At 38.1% G+C, this 13138-nt stretch overlaps 1 protein-coding gene across 4 annotated transcripts in view; it reads left to right on the top strand.

The window, feature by feature from the left end:
• The window catches only part of pdzd2 (PDZ domain containing 2), a 315666-nt gene extending 304835 nt beyond the window's left edge, over positions 1-10831 (top strand). For all 4 annotated transcript variants that reach the window (XM_008118592.3, XM_008118591.3, XM_008118594.3 and 1 more), the window contains 4 exons: positions 1293-1394; positions 3240-3501; positions 4134-4268; positions 5229-10831. In XM_008118592.3, coding sequence (XP_008116799.2) covers positions 1293-1394; positions 3240-3501; positions 4134-4268; positions 5229-5395 — 666 coding nt within the window. In that variant the 3' untranslated portion in view covers positions 5396-10831. The remainder of the gene's footprint in view (positions 1-1292; positions 1395-3239; positions 3502-4133; positions 4269-5228) is intronic.
• The last annotated feature ends 2307 nt before the right edge of the window (positions 10832-13138 follow it).

Consider the following 13138-nt stretch of genomic DNA (forward strand, 5'->3'; position numbering starts at 1 on the left):
CACATATAAAGGCTATGAGGCCTGAGGAATTCACAGAGAAAAAGACCTCCCAGAACCGCTTTTTATTCTAATCCAATACCTGGTTAAAACTTGTTAGCCTCAAGTGTTTAGTTGAGCCAGGTAGGTTTGGCAGATTTTGCAGAATTGCTAAGATTGGATTTTGTTCCAAGCCGAAAGTAATCAGATCATTTATTCGTGCCAGTTTGTAAAATCCAGAAACTCTGTATTTATGAAACTGAATGCTTCTTGGAACATGGTCAGTGTCTGCATAGTTTCTCACATCTGTTCTTGAGTCCAAAGTGGCACAGAGGCTGGAAAACATTATGCAATTCATAGCAATTTTTTTTTGGTCTACAATATTTTAAATTCATCTAAGCCCCATCTCTTGGCAAAGGCATAGCTAGGGGGAGGGAAAGATGAGACAACTGCATCTCAAAAAGAATTATGTCCCTAAGAAATGGTCCCCAAATTCCTAGCACTGATGTAACTTAAGATTTCAGAGGGTAATTCAGAAATAGGGTTGTGCATTCAAAATAAACAAGTTAGTTCCATAGCAGTCTGCCCATGTACTGTGAGCTACTTTCTTTTGTTTGGATACATTCTTCACCCTCCATGAAATTGTTCTACAGTCCCCAACTGTCTAGCATTGCTGTAAGGTTTTTGAGCATTACTGTTCTCCTCAAAGTTTTGCTGTCTCTAGCTATTAAAGTCTTTAAATGTTATCCTTATCACACTGAATTCAGATCAGAACTATATTGGCAACTAGTACAATTCCTTCAAGACTGCTGCATTTTGAATTAGCTGCAGCTTTAGTGTCATATTGAAAGGCAGCCTTGCATGGAGCAAAATGACATTTGGTGGTCCACAACTTGCCCATTGTGCCCTGCACACTTTTAGATGTGGCTAGTAATACTTGTTGGAAAGCTATACTGCATATGTTCAAAGACACATTGCACTTTACAACTAACTGAACTCACATGTGAGGACATAAATGAGAATCACCACCACTCCAAAAGCATCATTCAAATTTAGTCCTAATCGGGTTGATTTATTTTGCTCTGTTTGTGGTTAAACTCAAAATGTCTTTTGGTGTACTTTGTAAAACAGCTGGTGTAATATTTTGAAGCCGATGTTATTTTAAATACAGATTTAAAGAGGAGGTTTTTTTTTAAGTATTAAGAAAACACTTCTTTTGACCCAGCACTCTTCTTAACTTTCAGACATGTTGTGAATTTTGTTAATAGTTCTGTGGGTTTTTAATCTTTGGATATTTCTTTACCCTTTTTTGTCAGAACAAAGAAGATGTTTACTTTGTAGTCTTGAATAAAGAGGAAGGATCAGGCCTAGGATTTAGTGTTGCAGGAGGAGTGGACCTGGAACAAAAATCCATCATTGTAAGTGGTGACTGCATTTTTCTCATACAAAGGTTACAGCTGGAAATGTGATCAAGCCCTCGTTTATCAAAGCAGTCCCCAGCCATAAATTCCTGTTGTGAACGGCTGCTTGTATCATTGTGAAAACCATATGCTAATGCTATTACAGAGAGAGAGAGAGAGAGAGAGAGAGAGAGCTATATATATATATGTGTGTGTGTGTGTGTGTGTGTGTGTGTGTGTATGTCTTGAGGATTAGACAAAACTTGTAGAAAGTACTTTTTTAACTCATAATTCCCAGAATCCCATTGGCTTGCACGGCTAGCAAAGCAACTTTTCCAAGTTCTGACCCGGAATGACCATTAAACTACAGCATAAAACATTCAGGTTGCTGCATTTGATGATTCATTCATATTCTTATATAGCAGAGACTGTCTATCGTACTTCTGCACAATCCATTGATCTTGTGTTACTTTCGCTGTCAGTAATTCCTTCTTCTGTCTGCCCAGAGACCCATGCTAGACCATTTACCACCTCTGTGGTTTTCCTGCACTATAATTCCCTGCTCCATGGGGAGCAGACAGATTCACACAAATGTCTGACTACATCCCCATAGACCAACTTGAAATGATTGCAGCAGCACAGTCTCGACACTGATGTCACCCTTTTGTAACCGGCTTTGGGGAGACACTTTTGTGATTCTGCCTGTTCTTTACAAATGGCTCTGCAGGAACCTTTAGAACAGTGGTTCTCAACCTGTGGGTCCCCAGATGTTTTGGCCTTCAACTCCCAGAAATCCTAACAGCTGGGATTTCTGGGAATTGTAGGCCAAAACACCTGGGGACCCACAGGTTGAGAACCACTGCTTTAGAAACTCTTTGATGAAATGGCTGGGTGGGTAGACACTGTATCAGGAGAAAGGGAATACCAATTTCCTGCAGTACACAAAAAAGGACAAACATGTTTAAGGGAAACATGTGTACTTGTCCCTAACCAGATGCCAGCTGCAGAATCCATAAGTGAGTAATAAGGTTGGAAGGTACCGCAAGGGCCACTTAGTCCCATCCCCTGCCATGCACCCGGAAAGATGGCTACCCAATATCTGTTTGAAGTCCTCCAAAGAAGAGTCTACCCATAAGGAAGGAGCAGGCTTCCTTTCTGCTGCCCTGGAAACTAGGACTCAGAGCAATGGGTTCATATTAGAGGAAAGGAAATTCCATCTGAACATTAGGAAGAGCTTCCTGACTGTAAGAGCTGTTCAACAGTGGGGTTCACTGCCTCGGAGTGTGGTGGAAGCTCCTTCCTTGGAAGCTTTTTAACAGAGGCTGGATGGCCATCTGATTGGAAGTACTTTGATTGTGCTTTTCCTGCGTATCAGGAGGTTGGACGAGATGGTTCATATGGTCTCTTCCAACTCTGTTATTCTATTATTCTATGATTCCCTCCATGCTGGAACTTGATGATAAAGCTGTGCTGGAGGGCCTAAAAATTCCCAGAGAAGTGTACTGTCAGGTAAAAACAAACAGCAATTTTTTAATATGCTGTTTTCTCACTTTTCTGTGGGTCCTGCTTCCCTAACCCCGGCAAAAGTGGAAAGCTGGCTGCATCTGTTTTTTCATCATTCTGAAGGCTAACTTTAGTTGAGTGAATTAGATGAAAAAAATTAAGCTATTATTAACCTTTCCTTGTAAAAAGTAATGTATTATTTGAATTATACATTATCTCACATTTCCTCCAGTACCTCATTAAGGTGCTTATGTTGAAGTTCTGCCAATGTACAGACTTGCTTAAATATATCAAAGGGTTAATTTAATAGCAAAAAGGTCACTGAGTTGATGACCTGTGCCACAATGTATCTTTTTGAAGGTCCATCGGGTGTTCTCAAAAGGAGTGGCATCCCAGGAAGGAATCATCCACCGAGGAGACCTGATTCTTTCCATCAATGGCATCTGTCTTACCGGTTCCGTTCACGGAGATGTACTCAATGCTCTCCACCAGGCAAGGCTCCACAAATATGCTATTGTTGTCATCAGGAAGGAAAGAGATGGGAAAAAGTCTTCTTCTGGGTCTGAAAAGTCTACTCCTACAGGACCAACATCGGGAGCCGCAACAATGGGAGGAGGAACAGGTACAATCTTAGTTTAACAGCAGCAGAAATGAATTTACACCTAAGGGAAAAAAAAGGAATGATAATGAGAAGGAGCCCCATATAGTTTGTGTTGCAACTTTCTATGCATTTATGCATTGGATAGAGGCAATAAAAAACATTTGAGTTTTCATTTGAAATCCTTTGGAAACTGAACAGCATTTTTAAAAGCTTTTACGGGCAGGGCAAGTGTTTAGATATTCCAGCCCCCATTCAGACCAACTGGAAATCAGATTAGGCCTCTCAGATACTGCTTGATGAATAATGTAATTTATGTGGACATTTTAGAATCCCATTTCCAGAGACATTTGGATTTACACACATTTTGTGGTTCAAGATCAAACTAACCCAACAGGATAGTGGAATGCTAGAAAAGGATCCAAAATTATAGCTGTCTGTTTAGTAATTCCAAGGAATGGAAATGACACAGGGAAGGAAAGACTGAGGAGGATGATGTATGCCCTTCAATGCTCTGGGAAACAGGAACATCTGTGAATCTTTTGGGGAATTGATTTGTGTTTGCTTTCAGCAGCCCTTCAGGTTGATTGCCTAAAGTTTGGTCATTAAGACAAAAGAGAGTGTGTTTACTTTATGCTTCTTTTCTCTTTCTAAAGGTCTAGGTGGAGAACTGAGTGATGCTATTTATGTAGAACTGTTGAAGACTTCTGCTGGCTTGGGCTTCAGTCTAGATGGAGGAAAAGCTTCAATCTCTGGAGACAGGCCTTTGCTCATCAAAAGAATATTTAAAGGTATTAGGAAAGCAGATTTTCAGCAGAGCCCCTGTCCTTTGGCATTGTATTTCCTACCTTATGGCTGTAAACATATATGTTGCATTGTTATGCGGAGAGAGATACAGTGCCAAGCATATTTGTGATTCTGTTTTTCGAAAGTGCTCCATCCTCCCAGATCAGAACAAAGTGGTACAAGAACTATACCTTTCAAGAGGAATAGCTAGATGGTCTCTTTAGCAGTCTTATGACTGTGTGTTTGATAGGAGCAGAAGGGAGCATAATAACAGTAGAGAATATTATTTCAACGTAAACACTAACAACTGTGTTCATGTAGAGTCTCAAGCAGATATATTCCTTTCTTCTCCTCCTTTTCTTTTCTCCATTCTCCTCTTTCAAACTGATATCACTCTACATAGGATCCAACAAGATCAATCTTAAAACCATAGTTAGAAACACACTGCTTTTGGGGACCACTACTCCTAAAATTGCCATCAAGGCCAATTGCCTTTTCAAAACTTTGTTCAGAATGAGGGAGGCCCACTCACATCCCTCAGGTGCTGACTTGCCTTTTCAACACCTTTTCTTTTTAACTCGCTTCCTCTTTTGTTTATTTTTCTCTATTCTGTTTTCATTCCTCATTACCAGTTTCAGGTTTCTTTCCTTTTTTCCTTTCCTAGCCTTGGGTAATGCCCAGTCTCGCAGACTCAGTTGCATCTCTGAAAAATGGGAATGAACTTTGCAGGTTTGTTGTGGTAGAATGTAGTATACGTTATAGCGCACTTTGCATCATATGCGTTCTAGGATTGAAGAATAGTCTTAGTCACCATGGTGAATTTGTGCTGTACTATGAATGATAATGCAGTACATTTTAGAACTGGAATGTCACTGGATTTGAGAAATCAAAAGTGTGTTGGCTTGAACAGTGCCTGTCTTTTCGTGTTTCCTTTCTTCTCTGACTTTGATCATCTTTGCCAACAGGTGGTGCTGCAGAACAAGACGGAAAATTAGAAGTCGGTGATGAAATACTTGCCATTGGTGGAAAATCCTTGCTTGGTCTTATGCATTATGATGCCTGGAATATCATCAAATCAGTCCCAGAGGGACCAGTTCAACTGCTTATCAGAAAGCATCAGCCCTCCGCATGATGTGAGCAATACTGCCCTGTAAAACTAAATTTAACTGTTCGAGTACACCTTTGAAATGTGTGTCCACTGGAACTTTTGTAAATATTGCAGGAGCTGGACCTGACTGAATGGTATTGTACTCCATCAGACAGTCCTTCCTTAAATCAGCCAAGGAATGTCAAGATTCATAAGCCAGGAACATCTCCAAATTGGTGCACTTAGTTTTATAAATGACCACTATTCTGCTGCTTCCAGGATTTCAAAGTCAAGTGCCGCACACTTTTCATACAGACTGCTGTGTAACCATATCCTCTCTTTGCCATACTGGAGACCTCCTAGTCAATGATCTGTGTGGAGCTGCAACCATAGAAGGGTTTCGTTTTTAGGACTTTTCTGATTTCAATAAAAAGGCTCTTCAATCAAGGTTATGAAATCAACACACTTTGGCAAAGACTGGCAGTGTGTATTTGCCACATCACTTGACTGCCCCAGCCAGATTTTTGTAGTTGGGACTATGTGTTTAAAAAACTAAGCCAATGATATGTTTACAAGACATGTCTGAGTTCTGGCCCCTTGTTTTATAAATCAATTATTTGCCATTGGTACACTTTGCTCTCACCATTTAGATGCACAGGAAATGATATTTTACATAAACTAAATGGGAAAGTTCTGTAGGGTATTTTAAAAGATTGTGGTTGAGATTCTTTGTCAGGAAACATAGCTTCATTGATGGAGCTCCATCATCATGGCTAATATGCCTCTCAATACTATCCCAAATCCTACTGCTTTGGCCAAGCAATCACGAGACAGAATTTCCAAGGTTCTAGGAAATGAGGTCCTGTCTGTCTCAATGTATTTCACAACTGGAAGCGGACTGGACTCATTCTTTCCCAGCACCCTGCTCTCCAGCAAGAGCTTCTGTTGGGAGGATGCCCATCTGCAGAGATAGGTTTTAGGACCCCTTTGGGTTGTTAATGACTGTGAAAATGAATACCAAAAGTTATAAGGTTACAGGTCCAGTTAAGAGCCTTATACATTCTGAACAGGGTGCCAGCCTATAGCTGGTTTCTTTCTGATGCAATAAAAGGATTCAGATACTGGTTTTGAATTCACCCAGGCACTATCTGAAAAGTGTGTTTGGAATACCTTATGAGGGACATACTATAGCTCAAAGAAAGGGTGCATATATTGTGTGGGCGAGTTCCCAGTTTAAAATCCTTCCTTCTACAGGGGAAACAAATCTCAAATATCAGAGGTTCCAGAACTGGTGAAGTCCTGTGATTAAGGCCCAAGTGAGCTGCTGCTAGTCAGAGTAATACTGAGCTAGTTGGACCAAGAAGGGAGCTCCATGGGGGAGTCGCTGGTCATGAAGGCACCTCAGGTTCATCCTTGTTGAACTATTTTTTTGTTTCAAAAACACACATGGTACGAGTTTTAAAGTGGAACAGTGTTCAGCACTGATAAATTGGGGTGGATTTTTAAAAATTCAGAATGAATATTTGAGTGTCTCTCCTTACTTTTTTTTTTTACATTTTGCAAACTAGTTGAAGAAACTTGCCTTCAGTGTGTAGCAATCATATGGAATCGTAGAACTGAGGAATATTTGACACAATCTCACTTTCTTCCAAGTAAAACTTTCCAATATTTCCACAGATTGGTCAGAACCACAAGTATTTTGAGAAATACAAATGTTCCTGTTCATTTATTAAACTTTTGATAGTAAGCCACTAAAATGGAATATCACCCTCCTTTCCAATTGAAAAAAAAAACACAGAGAGAAGGGGAAAATATTGATCCGGTAGTGCTCTCCAAAAGTATATAGATGGGATATAGCTCTTTAGACATGTCTCAAGGTGCTCAGTGAACAAATGATTTATTAATAAAAGCCAAATGCATTTTGCATGCTGTCAGATGTTTTCTTCAGACAAAATCATAAAAAGAGACAACACATAAATATTTAACAAAGTACAGTAATGCATAATAACAGTGTGTGGTTTTGTGTACACTTCCAGTGGCTTGTTTATATCTGTTTGAAACCCAGTCATTGCTGAAACTGTCACATCTCTTAGACTGTATACAGAATGAAATACGTTGGGCTTTTTATTAATATACAATTCATCCTTTGAGCACCTTGAGACCTATCTGCTGATTATGATTCAAATAGCCTCATGTCAGATAAACTATGAATTAGATTATCTGGCTTTCAGCCCTGGAGGTCTCACCATTTTTTTAATGTCAAGGGAAGTTTTTTTTCTTTACCCAATTGATGCAAGAACTAAAATTTGTAAATATTTCCATGTGTAAATGAACCAGGTTTCATTTTGCAGAATTGCACTGACAAATGCTTCATGGTGTAGGGAGAGTAGCCAAGGAGATGTGAAAAATCGGTTTAAGCAATCAGGAGATAACAAGAGATAACCAGGGAGCCTGTATTGGTGGATGTTCTGCACTTTTCATTTCTGAGTGATCATATTTTCAGCTGATTATGTCCTAAAATGTTGGTTTTAGTGGTACTGTGTAGATTTGTAAAAGCAGTTAGTGGCATTGCTGATATACTCTGGGGCAAGCTTGGAGGCATTGTGTACCCATGGCTGCGTTGTGACAATGCTCCTCTGGGGCCCATTGAATTGGCTGTGACTTTTAAGGTAGATGGATATGTGTAATATATCCCATCTCAGGCTTCCAGTTGTTACCAAGGAATAGCTTTTTGTGATGAGAATTAGATTGTGGAAGGTATGTGCATAGTTCCCAGTTGTTTTGTTTTTAGAGGTTGTCGTATATAGAGTACACTCCCAGAGCCTCATATGCACTAATCTTGAATGTTTCGTGTATAGTCAAAGCACATGTTTGACTGGCCATTTTGAGGTGTTAAATCATTTTAGGCACAAGAAACTTCAAAATATGAGAAGTTAGAATAGTTTTTTAAAAAGAAAAATAAATAGTAGTGATAATTTTTAAAAAATACACAAGGGTCAGCACAAAGCAAGATAATCACTTTGAATAAATGAAAGAAGGAAATTAATGGGGGGAGGGAGAGAAAAGTTTTGTCCTGAGTGGCAGCGTATATATCCAGAAATTAAGAATAAAGTGAAATAGTTTCTTCCTTTTGCCTTAAATTGTTGTGTCAGGGATAGGCCCAAAATTCCCAAGCCACCAGCTCTGAATTGTTCTTTGAAAAATCTGAATGACTTATCTATGAAGGAATTGGTCATGAGCCTTTTGAGCCTTATATACCATGTAACGTTTTCATTAATGTGTATTCATTGGAATTCATATTTTATTAGAAGAACTTAAGGTAGACAATCCCAATCAAGCCTTATGTTTCCTTCTCTGACATTTTAAGACTGAAATATACTTATAGTTGTGTTTATTACCATTCATTCTAAAGCATCATTTCCATACCCTTTATAAAGGAAATAATGGGGGAAAGAATCATCTTGGCTATAGAAGAGTTTTGTGCAAACTGTATCAGCAATCCCCTATCTTCCAAATTACACGTCTTTGTGGGGTTTGTAGTCCGACACATCTGAAGAGTACTGGGGTGGAAAGACTGCTGTCAATCATTTATACCATTTTCTGAACATTACTAGGCCCTGAAAAAAGTAATGCTTTTTTGATCTCAATTTTTCCCTCTCAAGCTCTGTAAACGAGCCATTAATTCAGTAAAAATAATGCCTCAAATCCATTCAGATCTTTACATTCTCTTGCTGTGCCCTGTGAACTCAGTGAAACCATTGGGTACCATGTCAACCCATATAAAACATATATCAAATACATTTGCCATTTTTATTGCAAGTGTGGCAACTATGTTGGAGACCAGTCTTAACTCCCACAGAAGTCAAAAATAGGCCCTAAAATGCAACCTCCTAGGCTGTACTTTCTGATATGGCAGCAGTTGTTTTTTTCTTTGCACTTTGGAGTGGACTTTAGCTGGTCAATGTTTTAGAACAAGACAAAGAAACAGAACCATGGAAACTTTATATGTATCTAGTACTAACATTTTACAATTTTGAAATTAAACTGCAGCAATGGTGCAGTTTTTTGGGCCAATTCCCTCCATCTCCAGTCACAAAGAGTTATTAAAATACGGACACCAAAAACCATCCAAATGGTGTCATCTGTTGTAAAGATGCATTTAAAAACAGAAAGGTGTTTTGTGTCATCATCACAAACGTAGTGTATATCTGGAAAACAAAGCATTGTGCCAGACTTTTATAAAAACATTTCCTTGGGTGTATGAGTCATTATGAGGGAATTATTCAGAAGATATTTTAACTGTTTACAGGCCACGAGCCTTCAGCAAAAAAAGAAAACTATGTAGTAAAATGCTGACTGTGATGTGAAAGTCATGATGAATTTAACTTCTATACTACTCTGTTAATATAATATGTTATAGATATAAAAGGTCTGAATCAATGTTGTTATTATGCTTTGAACTTAATTTAAAAATCACTCTTGATGACTATACCAATCCCCAAATGCTTTTACTGAAATGAGCATATTCAGATTCTCAAAACGATATCTGGAATAGCCACCTGTCATTTAATAGGAAATCCACTTTCATTTATGCCAGTAGGCTAGACAAGAAATAATGGGTTAGATTAATACTTGAAGTCTATGGAAGCAGAAGGAGGTGGATATTTTCCCTTTCTTAATTCCTGCAGTGTTACCTCTTTTTCTGGAGGATTATAATATCCTACACGGTGTTAGGCATTGCAGGAGAGCGGGGAACTAGATAAATTTGCCATATTGCCTCCTTTCTCAAGTGATTAGACTCCATTACATGTCTGTTTACACAGGAAATATTATCTCCCAACAAGTTAGATGCCAGAAATCTGTACTTTTAGTGGAGAGAACATTGATTATTACAGTATATGAAAATCAAGCTGAAATTTGGGAGAACCCTCTATAAGAACCCAGAAACTGCCAGTGAAAAAATGTTGAGACTTACTGCTCTTCCATAAAAAACAAGATTCCCTGTAGTTAGAATCCATATGTCAGGAAGCAGGATTTAACCGAGCCATTTCCCTGACATACTAACTCTCTTATTTGCAAAGTTTACTTTTTTTAATTTTCATATGAAGCATTCAAACATGTGATCCTTTACCTGTAATCTGAACTGGTGCCTCTCAGGCACAGGTTTACCACTTCCTCTTTTGTGGCAAGTTGGTGACGATTTTAGCTACATTTTGCGTGTTGTTTGTAAGTGTGACACACTACTTTCTGTATAATATTGTATATAGACACCATTATTTATATAAATATATCATTTATGTTGAAAACATTTTTAAAATGCCTTGTTGTAATATGAGAAGTGCAATAATAGGAAATAGATTGTACATTTTCCAAATGTTGCTTTGCCCTGTTTATGTAAATCGGTATCTCTGTTTTAAAAAAAGTCCTTCCCATCACCCTGTTTTTAGTAATTTTTGAAAATAAACTTGATGCTTCTACATATATTGGTATGTGTTGAGTCATATGTATTTTGAGTATACTACTAAAGTTTCCACCAAATCTTCATCTTGTAGATTGATTGGTACAAGCCAGAACACTCAAAGCTGAGAAAAGTAATCTCCATCATGGCAAAATGTATTTTCTAGGGACTTTGGTAGGCCTCAACTTCTTAATAAGGGTATTTTGCTCAAGTTGCAAATATATAGAAGTACACAGAGTAAAGCAACAATTCACATGCACCTCATAAATAAACAACACAACATTTCTACAGAAAATATTAACTCTCACCAAATATGTGGTTTGGGAAAGAGGGATCATATGAAAAACACAGAACAATCTTCCAAAAAAAAAGGATAAATTAATAAAACACATGTTAAGAAATGAAAAGGCCCAGACCATTTACCCTCTTCTTCCAAAGTCATATATAATGGGAAGAAACCTGCTAATTGAAAGGTTTATTATCATGCAGCAATGAAGCATGGCAACACTTGTATATTGTTATTTTTCCTCGATTCTAAGATGCACTTTCCCCCATATAAACATCTCTATTGATTGCTCAAGATTCAAATAAATCCATGGGACTTGGAATAATTTAGGTAATTTGCATTTGTGTAGGTTGGTTTCATAGTTACTCAGAATGGGGTCTCTAGCCAGTATTTTGAAACTTCAAAGATTTTGTATTTTTACAGAAAGTTGCAGACTTCTATGGATGGCTCCATAGGGTGCATCCAGCTGTGCTGATCTGGAGTGCAGATGTTGTGTTTTTATGGATCTGATAGCTTTCAATAACAAATGTGTTGGTGGAAGGTGGTATCAAGTTGGTACAATGGTTCAGTGTTAATAGACCCTAGATATCAAAAACACTTCATTTTTACAGCTGTGAGTTGGTTATGCATTCGGAATGCTGATCCAGTTTCAACTATCTATATTTGAATGCATGCATTATAACAGGTTCTGGCTGTTTTCTAATATCACATTTTAATAATGTAATAAAAGAGGTTATCAAGGGGCCAGTTATACATCTTTCTCATGTAAGAATTTATTTTATATCTTGAGGTGCTGAGGAAAAGGTTACAGAAGGGCAGATAAGACATTCACTACAAGATTTCAGTCTGAGCAACAGACTGAAATAATTAGAGCTGATACATTTGTGTCACCTCAAAAGAGGAAATGGATGGCTGGAAAATAAATCAAATAATAAACAACTTTGCATATAGTTTGCATATAGTTGAGTCACAATATTTTGCTGCTTGAGGCAAGGGAAAAGATGGTCTCTCACACACAAACACACAATTCAAAGAATCAAACTGGACCATGAACTGGATTTTACTTCAGCATTATCCTTCCACCAAGTCTGAGCTGGCTACTCCATGAAATGCAAGTAGGCAAATGCAAGTTGCCTACTGAAGGGGCAAAAATGTAAAAGATGTAAAAATACTCCTCTTAATCCAAAGTCAAAAGCAGGAGGCCCCTTTTTCTGTGGAGAGGGCGAAGAAGGACACCACGAAAGTTGGATCTTCAATCTGTAAAAGTACTATTTATTGCAAGAGTAGCAATAACGACAAAAACATGCATACATCAATGCAATCAATAAAAGGATTTGTCACACTTTCAAAATGGTTGCAGGGGTTTTTATCACTTCTACAGAAAATAGTAAGCATATCCTTATTGGCTTACAAAGATCATTTACCCCATTCGTCTAATGTTGGCTACATCACAAGCATCTTGACCATCATGCAATTCCATTGGTTTTCTATGCTGTAACAACATGTCACTCTTTAGACCAGGGGTCCCCAAACTAAGGCCCATTGAAGCCATTTATTTGGCCCCCGTGGCAACGGCTCCCTCCTCCGTTAAGAAAGGCACGTGCGGCGCAAGGGGGGAGGAGTGAAAGGCGCACACCTTTCCACCTCTCCCTCACCTGGTGAGCGCCTTCCAAAGCTTTGCTTGTTTATAATGATATTTTATTTATTATTTAATTAATAATTAATTATTAAGGGGTGCTTTGCTAGTGCTTTTGGTGCACAAAGGCAGAAGGGGATGGACCAAATGGCCCAAGGGGTATCTTCCAAACCTCATTATTATTATTATTATTATTATTATTATTATTATTATTATTATTATTATTAGACACAAAGACACAGTATAACATAGCAAATGAGATATATATGCTGAATTTTGTATCACAAAATCACAAGTCAAACACTTCCCAAGTGTTTAGGACTGTGTGATGTATTATTATTATTATTATTATTATTATTATTATTATTATTATTAACAACATTGAGACCAGGTGGCCATCTGTCAGGG

Source organism: Anolis carolinensis, chromosome 2, assembly GCF_035594765.1.
Source record: "Anolis carolinensis isolate JA03-04 chromosome 2, rAnoCar3.1.pri, whole genome shotgun sequence".
Lineage (NCBI taxonomy): Eukaryota > Metazoa > Chordata > Lepidosauria > Squamata > Dactyloidae > Anolis > Anolis carolinensis.